The sequence below is a fragment of the Stylophora pistillata genome, chromosome 1 (assembly GCF_964205215.1).
Source record: "Stylophora pistillata chromosome 1, jaStyPist1.2, whole genome shotgun sequence".
NCBI lineage: Eukaryota > Metazoa > Cnidaria > Anthozoa > Scleractinia > Pocilloporidae > Stylophora > Stylophora pistillata.
In genome coordinates, this window is record NC_142519.1 from 43165533 (window position 1) to 43185351 (window position 19819).

The 19819-nt window shown below is 37.0% G+C and overlaps 2 protein-coding genes across 4 annotated transcripts; one reads left to right on the forward strand and one right to left on the reverse strand.

Moving 5' to 3' along the window:
• Positions 1-701: 701 nt before the first annotated feature.
• On the reverse strand, positions 702-8210 carry LOC111336468 (AKT-interacting protein-like). 2 transcript variants are annotated; one of them, XM_088758073.1, is made up of 10 exons: positions 7961-8210; positions 7182-7817; positions 5775-5839; positions 5123-5201; positions 4552-4623; positions 3847-3903; positions 3278-3355; positions 2372-2472; positions 2042-2121; positions 702-1663 (listed from the first exon to the last, which is right to left on the reverse strand). In XM_088758073.1, exons 2-10 carry the CDS (start codon positions 7505-7507, stop codon positions 1625-1627), a joined length of 897 nt encoding a protein of 298 aa, XP_088614199.1. In that variant the 5' UTR covers positions 7508-7817; positions 7961-8210; the 3' UTR covers positions 702-1624. The 2 variants fall into 2 exon arrangements, with proteins under 2 accessions (XP_088614199.1, XP_088614192.1); XM_088758066.1 differs by lacking the exon at positions 7961-8210 and having other exon boundaries at positions 7182-7910.
• An 88-nt stretch (positions 8211-8298) lies between these two features.
• Positions 8299-19312, forward strand: LOC111347322 (rho GTPase-activating protein 19). Of its 2 annotated transcripts, none has more exons than XM_088758059.1 (10): positions 8299-8632; positions 9072-9152; positions 9482-9691; positions 10255-10451; positions 11666-11758; positions 12891-12950; positions 14052-14207; positions 16069-16119; positions 16527-17069; positions 18777-19312. In XM_088758059.1, the coding sequence occupies exons 1-10, from the start codon at positions 8416-8418 to the stop codon at positions 18795-18797; spliced, it is 1629 nt and encodes a 542-aa protein (XP_088614185.1). In that variant the 5' UTR covers positions 8299-8415; the 3' UTR covers positions 18798-19312. The 2 variants fall into 2 exon arrangements, with proteins under 2 accessions (XP_088614185.1, XP_088614189.1); XM_088758063.1 differs by having other exon boundaries at positions 12891-12942; positions 14050-14207.
• The last annotated feature ends 507 nt before the right edge of the window (positions 19313-19819 follow it).

Genomic DNA, 19819 nt, shown 5'->3' on the forward strand with positions numbered 1-19819 from the left:
TACCTTTCTTCGGATTGTTCACAAGTGCTTTTCTCGGGTTTCCACTCACTTTACAGCACGAGATCATTACGAGAATTATCTGCACATTCTAGGAATGAAAATAATAGAAATGCAATTTTCGGACAACGGTTTTTCTGAAGTAAAAATCAGCATCGAAATTTGCAAGGATAAGGCACGGATGTTGTAGGATCAACAAGAAACAACAGTTACTTACTAAGACCTCCCACGTTGAAACTATTCTGTGCCCAGAGTTCTTGCGGTCAAAAAGGAAAACAAACATATCCGGCCGAACTATGAACGCTGGAGATCATTGGCGGCTACTGACAAGCTCTCCAACATAAAATAATACCTTTCCCGAGACCACCGAAAATTATACGTTTACAAATTCAGAGCAAAAATCTGGTGTTTTTTTTTTCATCACATCCCGCATCCCACGTCCATGATTCCCCGCGTCCCACGTTCCCGAGTCTCACGTCCCCGTCCCACTTTTAGTCACAGCCTTATTTTTGTGCATTTCCTCTTAAGAATTTGATTCACATTGTTACTACATATACATCAACAGTAATGTTTTTGCTTTGAAACAGGATTTTCATCACTGAATAAAGTCACTATTTCCCTAGAGAGAATGGAGAAGAAGGTTATGGAAGTTCTTACAAACGAAAGAAAAGCATTTGGAAGTAGCAAAGAGCAGTCAAGAAAACTTGTATGACCAGAACATTTAATTTCCTTGAGTAAATATCTGCTGTGCTCACTTGCTTTTGAAAAGTCTTAACACTTACAGAAATCCATTATTACTTACTTAATATTTATGTAACAAAAACTACAAATTAATAAGTTTAAACAGTGTGGTATTACATTTGCTTGTTGTTTACAGTTGGAGTACATTTTTAATTCCTAATTATTTATCCAAGAGCTTTTGGGAAATAATAAAATTGATCTTTTTCATTTCTTACTTTGCATAATTTGTAACTTTTAGACCCTACAGCTTAATGAGTAAAGACATACATGTATGCTTTTCAAATAGATCCTTTGACTTAAACGTTTGTGGTCTTATGATAAAGACACACTGATAATAAATAAAACTTTATTGAGTTTAAGGGATGAAAATCATCACATTTCAGAAATACTTCTGAAGTTAAACTGAGATAACTAAAAGGTTTAAAATTAACAAGTTACACTAATAAAACAAGCGAACAAATATTCTGCCAATGACCACATAATATTAAGCTCCAGTCACTGAGTTCCAGCAGCCTAATATTGACAGTATTCTGCATTATAAGAAGCAGTAATTATCAAGTGCTCAGGAGAAGAGAGTGATGTATATTGAATACACATTATTTTGTGAACACATACTGTACAGAGTAGCATAAGTTATAATATTAGTTATCACTGTTATTAGCATGTACAGAAAAAATTCAGAGTCAAACTTGTCTAGACCTCTTGTACAAAAATGTCCATAACTATTCAGATTTGGCATTTCAGGCAAATATGTGATAATTATGCTACATAGAAGCAGTTCTTATAACTATTTCCATTTCAATTTGAAAATTTTTATGGTACAGGGTTTAAAATATATCACATTTCAGTTAGGTTGATGAGGAAAACAGCTCCATTTGCTTGTTGTTTAGAATGGTAAATCTCTGTTATCCAAGAAAGTGTGTTCCTGTTAAATTAAAAAATGTACCATGATATTAATATTAACTTTTTGAATCAATACATGAAACTTGTTGGAAGATGAAGCAGGAAACTCCAGGCTCATATGACATCTGCTTGAGTTGTTGAAAAAGCAGTCACAGTCACTGAGAATGTTCTTTTACTGAACTTTCTTCATTTGGTAAATAACAGCTCACAAATGATTGTCACCCTTCAAGGGGTTCAAACCACATAATAATGTACTTTAGGCAAGGAACCAGGGAACCATGATGTACAAACACCTCAATGTAATTGTCCATTTAGTACATAATTATATTGTACAGTAGCATATCACGCGACAGCAATATTACAGTAAATATGAATAAGTTAACACTAAATTCAATCTCACCTTAGCTAGCATCATTCGTTTGCCTTCCATGAATGCCAAATCACTGAGATTCTTCTGCCGCAACACATTTCCATCATCATCTGTCAAATTAGATACAATGGCTTACATACAAAGTCATGTATTAGAGACTAAAAGCAGACCTTGTTTATCTCAACACTGAGAGAAATGTCTGATAGCATAATGACATGACTGAGCTTTGTCATGGACTGGATAAAATACTAAAAATGAATGAAATGGAATGTGGATTATCACAGACATAAGATAATAGTGCTAAAGGAGTTAAATAATTAAAATTGCCAGCATCATTCTTTGAGAAAAAAAATCCCTTACCTGAGCTGCTGTCTTGTTTAACCTCAGAATCAAATAAATCTAAGGCTTCTGCTGCACATTGCTTTGCTCTTTCTTTGAATTCTTCAAAGCTATCATGTACTCTAAATAAATTGATAGAAGTGAATTACATTAAAATCTCAAATGAAAAGACCATTATGAGAACATTTCATGCAAGGAGAGAAGTTTATTGGTCTGTTTTATGCTACATTTCATGGTTATTCAAACAAAAACCTTATACGCTTCCCTTGTGTCAATACTACCAGTACCTAAATCCATTTACGATAAAACAACAGCAAAAAAGCAATGATCTATCTCTAAAGTCCTTTATTTGGAAATTGAAGCAACCTTTTGTTGCAGTGTTTGCCATATGGAAAACCGAGAAATCATTGTGCACGCTCTAGGATCTGATTTCTGGCAACTCATTCATTGAAAATAAACAAGTTGTTTGATTCACGAGCCATACAATTAACTTCTTACTGACCTCACCTTTGCAAATGGCATTGAGGAATACTGGCCCTGGGTTGTTTTTGTGCTTACAGATGTATCTTGCCAAGCTCAGTCCATACAGCCATGACCCTGGGCCAATATTCTCCAATACAAACCTCACCCTTGGTTAATATGAAGTTAGTGCTTCATCTCCAGCAGGCCTTATCTGCTGGAGATTACAATTATCTTATTATCTTGTATCCCTATATTACTGGGTAGGACATAACTTATGAATTCAAAGAAATCAGGAGTCCTTTTGCCTGGTGTAAGCCTTACAGACCTGACAAAGAAACTGGCCATCTGAAATGTGTTTTTTGTCAATCAATGAGTAAACTTAGTGCAGAACAACAGCAGCAAAAACAAAACCATACAGCTAAAGAGAATTATCTCCCATATAACTACTGTAATACTTTCACTTACAGATTAACAGCTTGTTCATTTGTAGCACCCCAGGTGTCTATGCTATAGAAGCAACTTTTCATAAATTTAAGGACTTGCCTGAAAGAGTCAGAATATGTAGCTTTAATTCATAAGAGAATCTTGGGCAACACAAGAATCAAATGTGTGTAATTCTCATAGCCACTACCCTTAAGGCCACAGTCTACCAGACTATGGTCAGTATTATTATCCAACTGTGCTTCGTACATTATAAATAACACGCAAAATGAGTACAAATACCTCTTGATATTTTGTACTCCAGAAATATTCAGAAAATTTGGCCGAACTGAAATAATAATTTGGTATGTTGGTTAAAAAATCTCTTATTAAACGTTTTGTTGTGTATTATTGCTGAGTATTTTTATTCGTTGTTTGTATTTTGACTCGCCCTAGGAGCTCGTCAAAATACAGCACAACTTGTAAAAGTACTCAGTGATATTACACACCAAAACTTCTACTAAGATATACAAGTATGTATTTGTAATAATGTTAGAGCACTTATTATCATGCATGTGGAAATAAATTATTATTATAGTATGAAACACACTCACCATATACTGTTTTTACCCCTTTCCCATTCAGGAAATGACACATCCAGATTGAGAACGCTAGAAGAAAAAAAAAAAAACTGGGTTACAACTGAAGCTACAGGATGGAACAATTTAATTGTACTTGCACTGCTCTTTATGTTCTGTGAAGATGGCTTGTTGGGAGTTTTGAGCTGCATAGTCTCAAGGCCACAAAAAGATAGCTGTTCTGTTACTTGCAGCTCCAGAAACTAGTGTTTGAAAACAGGACATTGGATTTGAGACCACACAAGCTTGATAACTGTAGCATGAATTCACAAACTTTGCTGCATGAACTTTTCTATGATGCCATTGGCACATTGTACACTCTTCATATTCATACAATCCTGCATTTTAAAATACTTTCAGGAGAACCTCAAAGGTCACAAAATTCAAATTTATCTTTCAAAGTGAAAGTCATAGAATGTCATTGAAGATAATACTACAGTCATGTAAATCAGAGCCAAAAAAAGGAAAGCCGAGAAATCCAGTAAGCAGTTATATACTGTATAGCTCAAAAGAACCACAGTATCTTCTTTATGGATAATTGAGAATTATTATTACAATGAAAATATTTATTTTGTAATCATCCTGGATAAATGATGGAAATATGTGGTATCCTTTAGTATAAAAGCCCGTAAAGTTAACAGCAATTTTTTCCAAACCATAGACGAGTGTTTTGTTCCATACCCATTCACTGGATTAACTTGTGGATGAAACAAAGGCATAGTCAATTTTAGAAGAGGTCGACTGTCAGGGAAACTGGTGACAAGATAAGAAATAACAAATTTACATCAAGTATATCATTATATCTTGATATATAATAAAATATACAATGAACTGAAAAACCTTTCTTTGATTCTAAAACGGGAATTAAGGCTACTGATCACAAGTGTTTTCCTTGCTATTACAGCTGTTCTTTCTGGTAACAATTTTAAGAAACTAAAAAAATATTTGCAAGACTGTTTTTCATTGTTTTTTTAAATAACTTGCTTTTTACATTAGAATATGTTGTAAATGGCTGTGAACTTGAAATATGGTCCATTTTAAATTTAGTTTTATTTTTTAATTCTATTTAATTTAATTATCAATAATCACTTCAAGAACTCCTTTTAAAGCAGCCTTGACATAATTGGACTTATCTCTACAAATAAAATTGAAGCTTGTAAACAAATACATAATCGAACAATGATAATTTTGCAAAACACATCACCAATTAAATTGACCTCATCAACTTTATGATTGCATCATTTTCACTTACTCATCTTGAAGAATAATTATAAACCTGAAGATGCCATCTCTGTAAGGCCCAGCTCTGACGAATATTACTCCATGCCAGACTAAAGTAAATAAAATTATACATGTACCGTTCTCAACTGTAACTCTGAATCACATAAACAAGGCTGTGCTCTAAGGAAAATTGAATCGAGCCCAGTGCTCTGAACTGTGAAATCCAGGGTGCCCTGCATATGCTTTGTATGAAAAAAAAAAATTCCTGAGTCACCCAAGAGCTAAAGTAAGGTGCCAGGGGCCACCAGGCCATAAATCTTTCTTACCGCTGCTTGCATCTACCTTTCCATGCAAGTAATGAAAACGTTTTCAGTTGGCCTAATGAACTTCTGATCAATGTTTGAGAGAAATTAAGCTTCGATGATCATAATGAATACCAGAACAAGAAAACCTAACATATTTTACAATTAAAGGGTTTGAATACAATATTGTTTGAATGTTATAAATTGTAGTCTTCTAAAAATATCAAAACACAACATTCATGATGTAAAAATAACAATTTAACAATAAAATAACAGTTTAACAATTTTGTATTACGCACTGTACTTGATGTACACACTGCTAGATGTGAACACTGTACTATATGAAAGAGCCTTATTTTACACCATCAGTAGAGAACTGACCTTGTAGAGACTTCAGTGACGGTATTACATAAACTCCTGAGAGAGGATTTCTTCCCATAATCTTGCTACAGAGAGGATAATACAGATGGATATCTTAAGAGTTGCCTGCTTTTTTCATAAGCCTACCAGGGTGAGGAAAAATATTTCCTTACACCAGACACCCATTCAGAACTCAGCTGCCAACTAATTCCAAAACCAAGTAAAATGGAATACATCATTCCAATTCTCTGTAAGCTACACTGGCTGCCTGTGCATAAACCTATCATTGTAAGATTCTTCTATAGCCACCTACAAGGTATTAAAATTAATGGTCTTGCTCCTGCATGTAAGTACTGCGGCCAATTTACTAGTCTTACATCTACCTAACAGGCATCTTTGCTCAAACACTACAGACAACCCGTGACTTTATAAGCTAATGCTTAGGACAAAGAAATATGGTGGTCATGCTTTTTCATCTTGTGTACCCATGTGTTGGACTGACCTTCCATTAGACGTACAAAACCCCCTCATCTATTGATATTTTTGAATAATTGTGGACTTCAAAACAGTGTTTTATTTAAATTATCTTTGAGCATGTAAATCTAGTACTTTACTTAGTTTCTTTATACATTACAAAAAATTATTGCAGAGGTTTCACTGGATCCTAAATTACTTATACAGCATTGAGATTTTAATGATGTGATGTGCTCAAAATAAACTATTATTTTTTACCAGTAATATCAAATGATATACTGCATCCTACAAAAATTTTGAATGGTTCTTTTTTATGATCTGAACTGATGCACAGCAAAAAGGTAAGTCATTCCACAGTCATATTTTGTTATTTTGGTTCTTCTTGGGTTGTAGCAGTGGTGAGATACTGTACACCCTAAATTACCTGTCCAATGAAATGTATAACTAACAAAATCATTTCTAAAACTATTTGCTCCCACAGAAATTCTTCCTTTAACTATTGCCCCACAGATTTTGGGAAGAAAATCTTTTAATTTCCCAGCTTTACTCCCGGATTAAGTGTTCTTTAATCGTAAACCAATCACATATGGACCAAGTTTTACAATTGGCAAATCCTAGTCTGACGAGCCAACAGTGAACTCTCGTTTCATTTGTGGTAATTCAAACCTATCAGAGTATTATGAAAATCAACTACTGGCCAAGCTGTTGTCCAAAGGAAATTCGTTTCCTCATACTTGGCCCTTTAAACATGAGAATATGAGAGTTACTACCTATATGTACTTGGACGTTTTCGTTAACCTTATAACACTTTGGATAGAGAAAGCATAGGTATGGTAATCAGAAAATAGTAAAAGGGAGCGGTCTTTGTTCTTACAAATACAATAGTGGAATCGTTTACTATTACTATTTCATGCGCCATTTAATCAGTGAATAAGAGAAGAAAAACCCACTCACTATTCTACCATGATGGCGTGCTCTCGGAAAAACGTCCCAAAATCTTGACTCGTTGCGCAACTTTCATTTCCTGCTCTAGAATGTATTCTCTCGTCGTCTGTCTTCGTCGCCAAAGTGCTACTCTCACTCACTGATCGAACTAATTTTGCTCTACCAGGGTAGGAAGGAATCAGTTTCCGGGCGGCCTTTAGTCTCTCGCTGAAAGTCGAGCTTGGAGAGAACCGTGATTTTAAAGGGCCAGAAATTTCGGAGGTTTGATCGTCGTCCTCTTTCAACTCCTTGTCGTGATCTGGACTAAGTGACTGAACAGGACTTATTGAAGGCATGATAGAAGCCACAAAAAGCAATCGGAATGTTAATGGAACGTCAGATTTAGGCAGTCGACGCTGAAAAATCTTTTGAATCTGTCTCTGTCGGTACACAAAATGGCGTGCTTATATCCTATCCAATGGTACGCGATCGTATCGAATTTCGATAATTGTCACGTATTGATATGTCTAATAAGATAAAATCCACTCGTTTCACTTGGATTGTCCTCTTCCTCTTAAGCCATTATGAGGCAAATTGTTTGGAACTTGTTGCCAAATGTTTTGATTCAGAGGACGAGATGAATACAAACGCAATCCAAAACAGTTCCTGAGAAAGGAGAAACAAAAAAAGGTTACCAGAAGTCTAACTGATACGCAAGACTTCTTGATCTTAACGCCAATCTTTTGCCACGCAGAATTTGTGAACACCGTCAATTATTTATGATCCCCAGGGAAAAGAGCCTCATCTACCTGCATGTCCTTGATTCTCGTGACTTGGCTGACAGCAACACGTTCCAGCGCGCGCCAAGTTGAAAACATTCCTGAAGCATGGCTTTGAAACGTGCGTAATTTTGAACAAGGCTTAGAGACATCCATCTGTTGCAGCCATGGTAGAAGCAGGACCTTGGAGGTTTCTGTCCGACAGATCCAATTATTAGCTTTGTCGGTGAGAAAATAATTCCGTCACTTTGATAAGCATCGACACTTGGAATCTTCATCTCGACCGCCATCTTGAAGGAAACTGAGCCCGCCATAAATAGCCGCTGAGCTAGTTTGAGCTCTTTGATTGGTCAGTAACTGGACCGTTAAATTTGATTGGCGAGGTCACTAAATCGCGGTCTTTTCAACTGAGAATAATGGAACAAAAATAAAATTTGCATTTGGATTAAATTGACAAAAAAATTGCAGCCGATTTTTGTGCAAAAATGAGCAAGAAAGACTCCAAGGATTCCCACGCCAGAGTGTGCTTAAGTCGACTGACTAGAATCTTGGATATCACCATGCTTGAAGACTTGCAAGAACTAGAATATACGGGAGACGTCGCAAGAAATCTGGAGATCGAAATTAATTCGAAACCTGCAGCACAGAAAAGTTTTTTCTTCAAATCGTCGGAAAAGATAAACAAGATCATCAGCAGAAAAGGCGAGAAATGACTAACAAGATGAGTTCACATCAATTGAAAATATTGCTCTTAAATGTTATAGTTCTCAGAAAGAATCTAAAAAATAGGAAGCCTACAAACTAAGTGAATTTTTTTCCTGCGGTTCGACTGATGACATGTAAAGCATACTATCTTTCGATACTCTGTGATAAAGAGGCCTTATTTTATTGCCGGCTTAATTTTTGTAAAGAGAACTGGAGCGCCGCTGGTTCACGATGACACTCTCTTAAGTAGGGAAATCCTCAAAAAAAAAGATAAAGTATTTTTAATGAAAAGCACTATGCCTTTCATTCATTTACCAGACATTACTTACAAGTTTTTATAGGCTTAACCAGATTTACATGTAGGCTCAGTGCACCAGACTGCTTTGATGTAGTTTGTTTATTATTATTCTTAACAAGGATAATTTTTTCTTTTCAGGGAGTCACAAAATATTTGGCCATTTGCTTACAGAGCAAGCTGTTTCCAGAATCACAACTCTTATCAGTTACTTAAAGTCACGTAAGTCGTTAGTTCTAGGTTGCTTATGGAGTGCTGTGCATTTAAGAGGAGAGGAAATACTCTATAAACCTTGCAATTGAAAAGTTTATAAAGAAATGTACTGCCAATTAACCCAGTCTGGAACTTCTGAAGTGTAATCTATTGGCTTGAAAATACCCTTTTTATCTACTCATAAGTTTTGACTACGGATGCAAAGCAAATTATTGTGACTCTTTCTCAAGGTCCTAATATTGATTTACGAAACAGTTAATTTGTGTTACACCATTAGTGTACTTGCCAATTTCTTTTGTTTGCGAGTGATCAAGATGCATTTGTTACCATTCTTACAGATGTGGATAAGGAAGGATTGTTTAGAGTTTCTGGCAACAAGAAAAGACAAGAGGAACTAAAAGAGATGCTTGACAAAGAAGATCCTGTTGATTTTGAAAATGGAATATATACTCCACATGATGTGGCATCTGTTCTTAAAATCTTCCTTGGAGATCTTCCAGAACCTCTTCTTACAAATGCTCCTCTAGATGCTTATCTACAAATCACAGGTACTGTTACATTTAAGTATAACGAAAATTTAAGAGGAGTTCTAGTCACTGATTAACTGATAATTTAATGTGCTGGGGTCTATAGGAACCTGTTTATGCTAAACTTGGTAGTCATTAATTATTTGTATCTTCCATTATAAAGCCTGTCTGTTATTAGCCGGCACTCATTTTGTACTCAAGGCAGTATGCAGCAAATCCTGTGTTCTGATTGGCTACCATTACCTGCAGGTTGCATATGTACTCACAAAGTTGGTAATTTTTTGGCAGTGGAGTAGCAAAAAGCAGCAGACTCAGAGACAGTCAAAATGAAGATTAAACAGAAACGATTTTCATGAGTTTATTGTGCTACAAAACTCATTAAAAAGTACTAAAAATTTAAAAACCAAGTGCATTGAAAGAATAAGACAAGTACAAGCGTGAAAAAAATTTGCTTTGGAGCACTTCTATTTAAAGTCCTTAATTTAGGTTTATATACTGTTTTTCTATTAAAATGCAGTATTTATTACCTAGTACATAGGGCTGAAACGACATGATCTAATACCATGAACTGATCTTATGTGTAGAAATCCGTAATGATGAATCCAATGCTAAGATGATTGAAGCATTCCAACTTCTCTTCCTGTTGGTGGCACCCCCAAACAGAATGCTATTACAGCAGTTGTTGGAACTCCTCAATCTTGTCTTCAAAAATCCTCACAATAAAATGACAGCCCACAACCTTGCTGTTGTCTTTTCACCCAACATTATGGGCTTTAAGGAGGTACATATAGCACTCATTTATCAACATGTTCTCAGTACTTAATAATAGTTTTTCACTCTTGTTCTCATTAGTGACCAGGGCTGGAGTGTTCAAAGCTGGGTTGAGATAACCCAGGATTAGTGCGAAATTTGATTTCAGATCTGAAAGCTTTAAGAGAAAATCCAGCATAATTTTTTTTGTGTACAATGTAGTGATTGGATGCTCTAAAGAGAATAGAGAACATTTTTCCAAACAGGCTATTGAAAAAAAGAATGAGAGAAACCCGGATTAAAATTTAACCTTGGCTCAGCACTTATCAGTTGTCGAATAACTGGGCCCTGAACATAATTTTTCCTTACAATATTAGTGCATTTATCAAGCAGACAAATGTTGAGAATAAAAAAAAATATATCAATTAAAGGATAATTTGTTGAATATGTATTTGTGCACGATCCTCGCAGTAAAGAGCACTATTTGCAATTATAATAGTGAAAATCAGACCTGAAAAAATTCAGGCCTGTACGGGATTCAAACCACTGACCTCTGCGGTACTAGTGCTGCACTCTACCAGTTGAGCTAACAAGCCAACTGGGAGCAGGTCATCCAATTAGTCCAACATAAACCCGTTAGTTGAATATATAAAACCAAATTCTCCAAACTAAAATCATAAGAATTGTATGACAGAGATTAAGAAGAAATACAAATAATCAGATTTTTGGATGGAAAGGGTTAAATATCTTCAATGGCATTAACCTACAGGTTATGCTGTAAAGCATAAGATGGAATTTGGTGATTAAAGCAAAACTGTCAACTCTTAAGTTTCTTTGAAACAAACTGCTAATTAATAGTGTTCAACACTGTTAATTCCCAATAAGTGCGTGGAATCTAATTTCTCTCCTTCCAGAGTTAACCCTGAATCATACAGTAAGTTGAAAGAAAATGACACAGCTTGAGATGTTCTTGATAATGTTAAACAAATTCTCCTTTTAGGTGCATGAAGAAATGTATAGAGAACAGACTGTGGAGAAAATATTCTGCACTCCTGTCTGGTAGCCATTGCGTTAGGGTGTTATTAGGACTTGATCAACAACTTTTTGACTGGAGAAAACTTCAATTAAAGCTCCAAATATAACTAACAATAACAGAAACATATAAATATTGTAATTTATGGAAAAGTCCAATCAACATTATGTTTTCTCACATCCCTTCTGGTAAATGTGTTTGAAAAAAATCAGAAGGTGACATGCCTTAGTCACATTCCAGAAGGCATGACAGTGATGCACAAGTTGGTTGCCTCCATGATTCATCATTCTTCAGATCTTTTCAAGGTTAGTACATGTATCTGTGACTACCATTAGAATTTTCAATTTGGTCCTAAATTAAAAAGTAAGTCATAATTGCATTGGTTTTTCTTGTCTTTGCTCTTTGGTTTGTAAACTAAAGGAAACTTGCAACAGTCACCCTCACAACTTGTATACTTATAATTAAAATTCAAGGCAATTGCAGCTTGACCAGCCAAATATTTCCCAGTCCTTGAGGCAGTTTCCTTGTTCATACTTGAGGAGGCAGCATGGCTGGCAGTGGTTGGGGTGTTGGACTTGAAGTCTAGCAGTCCTAGCTTCAATTCCTCTTCCCTGCTACTCACTAGATTTGTTCTCGGTTGCCCCAAGTTGAATTCGTCAGCTGCATTGTTTAAATAGTTAACTGGTTTGCCTTCAACCAGTTTGGATTTTCGAAACACTTTGTGTTTATTTTCTCTGGCCCACACTGTAAACTACTAGGTTCACCATAAATTTTGATAGCCATCAAAAAGAGTCTATTTTTTTGCACTTTTTTCATACTAACCTTAGTTTTAAGTTCTCTATGGCTCCTTATCAAATACACTTTAACTAACATTGACTTTTGTGGTTGCTCTGGTTTTGATTTTTCAACATTACCATTAGAATCAGTCATAAAGTGCTCTAAATGGACAACATTCCCTCCAGCTTAACAATTAGTTAAACTTTAGTTTCAGTTGCAGTGCAGCTTTTCAAAGTACTTACAGTTAGCCTGCATGTAATACATTTGATTATATATGACATGCTCTTAATTGATCTCAGTCATGATTAATTAGTCAAATTTGGCTGGCTTTGACAATGAATTTCTTCATTTGCAACATCCTTGGGAAAGTCTAGGAGACTGAGTTGTATAATTTCACTTTTAGAGGGTCGCAAGTTTGTCAGTAGTTTTCATTACTGTTGAGTGTTACCACCTTAAAATAAAATCTAGACTTGCTTGCTTACTCACTCACTTACTCACTCACTCACTTACTTACTTAATACTTACTTACTTACTTACTTACTTAATACTTACTTACTTACTTACTAACTAATACTCACTCACTTACTTGCTTACTAAAGGGATGCTTTGCTGAATATGGATGATTTTCCTTTTTTCTGAAAATGAATTTTCTCTTAACAGATTCCAAAAGGTCTGTTGGAGGAGATTGAAGCTGCTGAGGAATGTTTTAAAAAGGGAAGCGTGAGTCATTTTTTAAGCAAACCAACTTGGTAAAGTCCTCAATTGACAGGACAAATTTTCCTGTGTCAATTAAACATGAGTGTTTACTTAAATCCATGAAAAAAATGTTGATTTGTGGCTAACTTTAACACCAGTTGAAAAATATTGACAGAGAAAGATGTAATATTTGTCAAGAGTGTTGAGGTAGGCATAGTGACCTAAAGATAAGTCTTTTGTAGGGATTCAAGCCTGCCCCAGAACAAATATGACAATTATTAATAAGTGCTCTAAGAGAGCAGCCTTTATATGGGCATTATTCACTCTCGCGACATTCTGTGTGACTCCACAATCCCCACACCAGCTTCCAGTGACTCACAAATAATCTCTCCCCACTGTCTAACAGTTATTCATATAAGTTAAGGTGAATAGTGGTGGATATTCACTATGCTGCAAAGCAGTTAGGTATCCCCTGCTTTCGCCAATACTGAGGTGAATAGGCTATTTTCGATATAATAAAATTCTAACATGGCTCCAAGGCTAGGGGGAACAAAACAAAAGAAATTAATTATTCATCCCTCAACCTCAATGTGATTTCTTTTGTTTTATTTCCCCAAGCCTCAAGCCAAGCTTGAGTTTTTATCTATCGAAAATGTCCTATTAAATCAGGGCTCAAAATATCAGCTGGTCGACAGACATTATGCAAGGCTCGACACTAACAGTTACTGTAGCCACCAAGCCACAGACTAGTAGAAATTCAATTTTGGCCAATGGTTTTCGATCTCCACTGGCTAGTTTGGATAATAAACAAACTGAAATTGTTGTAACATTTAAGATGTCACTAGCCACTTGGCTGGTAAGATGAAAAGTTAGTGTCAAGCCCTGATTATGTCTGGTCAAATAGAGGTTTTATCCAGTCAACTCCTTGTATGGGCAGACATTTTTGTCCAGTTGTTTACGAATGTGTTAAAGAACTTAATTCCATGGTAAAGTGTAAGTTCGGGTTACGAATATGGCTTTATCACTTTTCCTGCATTGAGTTTTAGGCTGCAATGTCTCAACTTTAGACAGACCATAAAGTGATATATGTAGGTATCGAATGTATTGTTTTTCTTTCTCCCACAGGAGGAACTACCAGTTACTCACGTGTTTTGTCAGCAGATGAACCTAACATCCCATAGACAAGCTGTCCAAGAAACTACAACAGATGCGTTGGTGCAGCTGTACAATCATGTCGCTGACCTTCCTGATGGACCTGTTAGGCAGAAGTTCTTACAAAGGGTTTGAAAATATTTGTTTGTTTTTTGTTTAAAGTGAGACTCACAATTTAGTTACGGACTGAGCACAGTCCAATAACCCTCTGATGAAAATTGCTTCATAAAGAGATTCATTGGGAGCCAGTTGCAACACTTGGCGCCAGTCTTAGAAGTCTGGGTCGAGTTGTTCAAAAGTGGGTTAGGATAACCCAGGCTTCGTGTGATTCAACACGAAGTGAAATGATGTTCTAAACACGCCTAGGCAAAGTAAAAAGCTGGTTGTGCAAAAAATTCGTGCACTGGAATTTCAACGGGAACTCTGGTCGCCTGGGGGCAGGGATTTGTTTGAAAGGGGGGATTTGAGGTGGTTTGAATAGGGATTTCAAAAAATCTCCCAGGGTCTCTGGGGGGTGGGCACAAGGGGCTGCTGATGATTGATGCATCAAGTCGTACAAGTTTCTCTAAAATAAATAATTATAGTTTTCTCATGTAGTACTTGGGCTCTGTTGGGACACTGCTCTGCCTATTTCTTCCAAAATTCGACGATGAAAGCTGATTTCGTCCGCTGCCTTAGTTTGATAATCATTCAATGAAAAACACTTTCTTCCGCATTTTCTATGATTTTCAAGATTTCAAGACTGTGTGAACTTATACTTTTAAAGGCTGTTTTCAAAACTTTCTGTCCAACTAAGATGTTTCCCTGTCATCTTCACCAAAATACCGAAGTTCTTCTTCCTAGCGAGTTTTATTGTGCAGGTACCCTCCGGAAAATGATGAAAGCCATCCAGTTTCTCTTAAGTTCTCAAAAGGGGTGTAAAGAAGAGGAGAAATTTTCTTCTCTTCTTTCGTCACTGAGAAACGTTTTGGTGTAGAACGCTACTAGTCGCAATATATGCAATGCACACATGCTTGGTCTTACTGTGTGACGAGGTGTAACAGTTTTGACCACAAGAAAATAGCATAACTGCAAGTAGCCCATGAGAAAAAACGTACGATTTACTGCAGACAGAGAAATTTGCGCGTGAGACAAGCTGTTCTTAATGATAGAGAGATTTAGCTCCGCCTTTACATGAAACGTGACCGGCAAGAGTGACCACGTGACCGTGTTTTTTCCGCCATTTCTTCGCGGTTTTCGGTTGCACTTTCCCGTTTCTACGTGAAAGTAACCTGTTTCGCGTTTTCTGTGGACGTAAGATTTTCTCCACTTTTTTCCCTCATAGTAGCAGCTAATTGCTGGAAAAGGTTCACCAAGACTATACTCCTTGTAAGTCAAACAAAGGCGCCTTCAAATCCACCATGAAGTGAGCTTACGCGAAGCTAAGGCAGCAAGATTCACGCTATTTTACGCGAAACGTGGATGGGCAAGCTGACGTTTGCCGTTTCACGCAAACGCAGTGCTAAATCTCTTTAATAGAACTTTATTGCTGTTTTTTGGGTAATGGGTGAATAGCCTCCACCCAAATCTTGACTAAACGTAAACTTTGTGTCACAATTGGTTGTGATCAGATTTTAATAAAGGAACGGAAAGAACCTACAGGTACTAAATTTTCCTCTCTCCTGATATGTGGTTGCGACTTAAGCTCAGTGGGTAGTGTGGATCGACACGTATCTGAAAGGCCAGGGTTCGAATCCCAGTGATGACTGAGTTTTTTTCCGGCTTCCTTTTCTGCTATGTCTTTACTTGCAGCTCATCTGCAAGGATTATTACTTTACTTGAAAACATTTGCGCAGAGCGCCAGTCTCGGTTCCTCTCAGTAGACAAACATGTATCTGTTTTACCCTGCAATACTGCACCAGAGTTGCTTGAAAATGAGATACATTTAGTCGAGACGCAGGGATTTACTTTGCACTATTGGACTAAAACTGTTGCTCTTGATTTATGGTAGTTTGAGAAGATGCATCCTGGTACACCGCCATTTATTCCGCGCTCAAAGAAGGTTTGTCCTGAATGATTCAATTCATTTTAGTATTTTTGTAATGTTTGGTGACTAAACGCGTCCATTTACAGTGAGTGATAAGACTATACACCCGACTTAATATTTAAACGCACCCACTGCAACTTTGTAAACTCGAATTCTTTTGGGACTTTTTTAGTGCGATTACAAATAAAGTCCTAATTTCGTAAACTACCCTTATTGCTTTTTTTCCAGTTGTGATTTTTCCCATGAAGACTTGCTCGTACTTAACGATTACAAGTTGTGAATTGGAACCCTGAAAAAACAAAAGCAAAAACAAAATTATGCACACAAGTGCGTAAAAGATAATTAGAAAAAGCGTATGGAAAGGGAAAACCATTGATTATGAACTGTATTACGAACTACATTGTCTTCTTTTTTCACTAAAGGCAAGTTGTGTGAAACAGTTCGCTTCTTCAACTCCACAAAATTCAGCTGAATCTCCGGCAGTAAAGTTAACGAGAACTCCGCTGTCACCCATCCCAGGGAGGAACACTCCGGTAACAAGTACACCAGCACTAAAGCGACGAGTGGCGTTTGATGTGGTAGACTCTTCAGATTGCTTTACGCCTGAAATGCCTGTATACAGAGCGACGCCCTTTCTCTTCAGATTTGGTTTTAAAACACCTTCAGGTGTGATCCATGCTGGTGATTCCCCCTCAGCCAAACACAAGCGAACCAAATCTACCTCTCATCAGAAAGAGTTTGTTTCCCCAAGAAAGCATGTAAGGCGTTGTTCAGCTCATGCCTCTAGTAACGGAAGACTTCCAAGTACCACTGACACACCATTCACGCCATCAGGATTCATGTGCAGTGTTACGCAGGAAGATGATAGCTGCGAAGCCGAATCGCTGGTGTTCACTCCATCAGTGAAAACTCGACGTGCCACCCCACCTCATATGAGACAAAAACTTTCAGCGGTTGACCATTCGGTAAGCTTTATAGTAGATGTAACTAAAGTGAAATTAATCACAATAGCCAATCAGAGCAAAGATAAATCTCTGAAAGAACCAATGAAAACTCAAAGGAAAACAAGCAAACGCTTGAAGCGCGGGAAAACGTGGGTGAAGGAATCATGCTTGGTTTAGTGGAGACATTGTGGCCGTGTGGTTAAGGTGGGTCCTGGGTTCAAGCATATATACCGCCACTCTCTGGGGTTTACTCTCGTTTAATCTGAATTCAGATCCTTGGCTTGTTACTGTAAATAGCCAACTGGTGTGACTTTTTCCAGAAGGAATTGTCCAACACTTGTTATTTGCAATATTTGTTTTGATTTTGTGTCTGAATGGTTGAGAGACTGGCGTAAGTTTCTGGACCATTTACCGGCTGCAATGATACAAAACCAATACAATCAATTGAAAGTTACTCTCACTTTGTAATGCAAGTGGTGTGCCCAATTTTTTCAGCTTCAAATGCGTGAAGCAATGCTATTCAGGTACAAGCATATAAACGAACAAGTCTTGCTTTGACGCTTTTTCCTATAAACCAAATATAAACATGGGATTTCTGAAGTGTATCTATATTCACAATTCAAATAAAAGAGGTATCGTCCACATTATGAGAAAAGCGATATGATATCAGCGGTTTTCCATCTTAAACCTTCGCTCTTAAATATTAAAATGCATATTCTCTACACTGTTCTCCATACATTTCATATGGTGCTGACAAAGAGAATTTGTTAAATAATCCAAAGCTTCTTTAGCTGTTGATTATTTCTTTTTATTATATGGTTGTGTCTCACAAGGACTGGGAACTACCGAATTCACGAATTTGATTGGCTGAAATCAATATTGAAAGCGGTCTAGATTTTCCTATCTAGACCAGCATCTAGACCGGTCTAGAAAAAAAGGTACAAAGAATATAAAAAATTGGCATATAAGACACAGCCATATAACAAACATCTTATTAACCGAGCTAGGTCGGTCTGTATGGGAGAATCTTGACCTCTGTCGCTGGTACAGACCTCACTGCGTTCGGTCTGTACTGGCGACCTCGGTCAAGATTCTCCCATGTAGACCTCCTGCTCGGGTAATAAGAACTAAATTCTAGTGACCCTAATTTGTGATTCAGGTTTGGTATGTTAAGAGAAATCTTAGAGGTGAATATTTGTGAATATATTAAAACTATATCTGTGAACTGCAGTTAAAGATATGAGAATGAGAGCGATCTTCGCAGTAACGAACACCACTTAAGCAGTGGTGAAAGTAAGGCCTGGAAAAAAAAAATTCCGGCCCGTACGGGACTCGAACCCATGATCTGTGCGATACCGGTGCAGTGCTCTGCCAAAAAGCCAATTGGGAGCGGGTCATTATATCGCAGAAGTCATGGGTTCGAATCCCGTACAAGCCGGAATTTTTTTCAAGCCTTACTTTCACTACTGCTTAAACAGTGTTCATTACTGCGAAGATCGCTCTTATGCTAATCACTAAATATCTCGACCATTTTTCAATTTTGTGGATGGCAAGTATTCATTGCCAACAGTCACCCTACATACACCATCGCGTGGTGATCGAATCACAACTTTTCTGAAAGTAGTAAGAATACGAATACGCTCAAATATTTTCTTTGAAAGAGAAGACTCTGCCTAAGTAATATTCTTGCCAAGTTATCAACCTCTTTTTGTATCTTATTTATTTCAGATGGATGAGATCTACGTGTGATTAAACCCGTACTGGGATCATCATCAAGACAGATTGTTCCTCGATGACTTTTTAAACCAAACTTTCAGATTATGGAAAGTCATGAAAGTTTAAAGCTTTGATGACTATCTACGGCTTTTGTTTGAATGTTCGCACCTTTGTGGACGTTCCACTCCGGCTGGAAAACGTCGCATATGACTTAAGAAGCTGAAAGAGGCAGTTAAGCTACTTAGAAGGATAAAGTCAAACAAAAAAGGCTTATGTACATATTTGTAAATAGAACTTAGATGTAGTCGGAGTGTTCGTTTGTGCTTGAGACACTACATGTTTTATATCATCTGGTTAAAAAAGCCAGAACTTGTTGTAAATGATGGTCCTTACATTTCCTCTAAACTGTGTTTTGGAAAAAAGGTTTTTTAACTTTGTTTATGGAGCGATGCCAACACTTTTCCAGATACATTTACTCTTGTCTAACAATTTCAAATTGATGGTTGTTACCTTCTACAGAGATTAAAAAAATGTTTTATTTACTGAAATGCGATTTCTCTTTTATTCGTCATCCCCACTTGTCGAGATACCTTCTTGTAATGTGACTTTCCATTTTTTGCTGTCTGTGAGTAGATACCTCCTCCACATAGGCTTAGTTATTGACATCCGCCGCGTAAATGAAGTGCTGGTCCAAAAAGAACCGCCAGTCAAAGAGCAGAACACCGGGGTCAAACATCTGCTCGTATGTCTATGTTGAAACGGCTTAAAGGCAATCTGTCTTGCTTTCAGGTTGTCAATACCAATTCTGCCAGACAAGTCTGTAAGTCACGGTCTTTTAAAGGTGTATAAGCTTTATTAAGCTCCAGATAACGGATAATTGATTAAGTTTTGTGTTCAAAAGTCCAAGATTTCCGTTTTCTCTACGTTTGTTACCTTTAGCAGATTTTAAACATTTTTGGAGACTGGATGATTTATGAATTCCTTCAGAGTTTGCGCGGGAAATGGGCGCGCGGCAGCCAAGAAGATGTCCTTTGCGCATGGCCCACTTTTGACCT

Excerpts from the sequence above, each read along its gene's own strand:
- LOC111336468 (XM_088758073.1), bottom strand. The coding sequence starts at position 7,507 with ATGCCTTCAATAAGTCCTGTTCAGTCACTTAGTCCAGATCACGACAAG. Across the intron at positions 5,202-5,774 it reads GTCACTGAAGTCTCTACAAG|TCTGGCATGGAGTAATATTC; the intron begins GTCAGTTCTCTA and ends TATTTACTTTAG. Across the intron at positions 4,624-5,122 it reads ATAATTATTCTTCAAGATGA|TTTCCCTGACAGTCGACCTC; the intron begins GTAAGTGAAAAT and ends TCTTGTCACCAG.
- LOC111347322 (XM_088758059.1), top strand. The coding sequence starts at position 8,416 with ATGAGCAAGAAAGACTCCAAGGATTCCCACGCCAGAGTGTGCTTAAGT. Across the intron at positions 14,208-16,068 it reads GGCAGAAGTTCTTACAAAGG|TTTGAGAAGATGCATCCTGG; the intron begins GTTTGAAAATAT and ends GATTTATGGTAG. Across the intron at positions 17,070-18,776 it reads TTTCAGCGGTTGACCATTCG|ATGGATGAGATCTACGTGTG; the intron begins GTAAGCTTTATA and ends TATTTATTTCAG.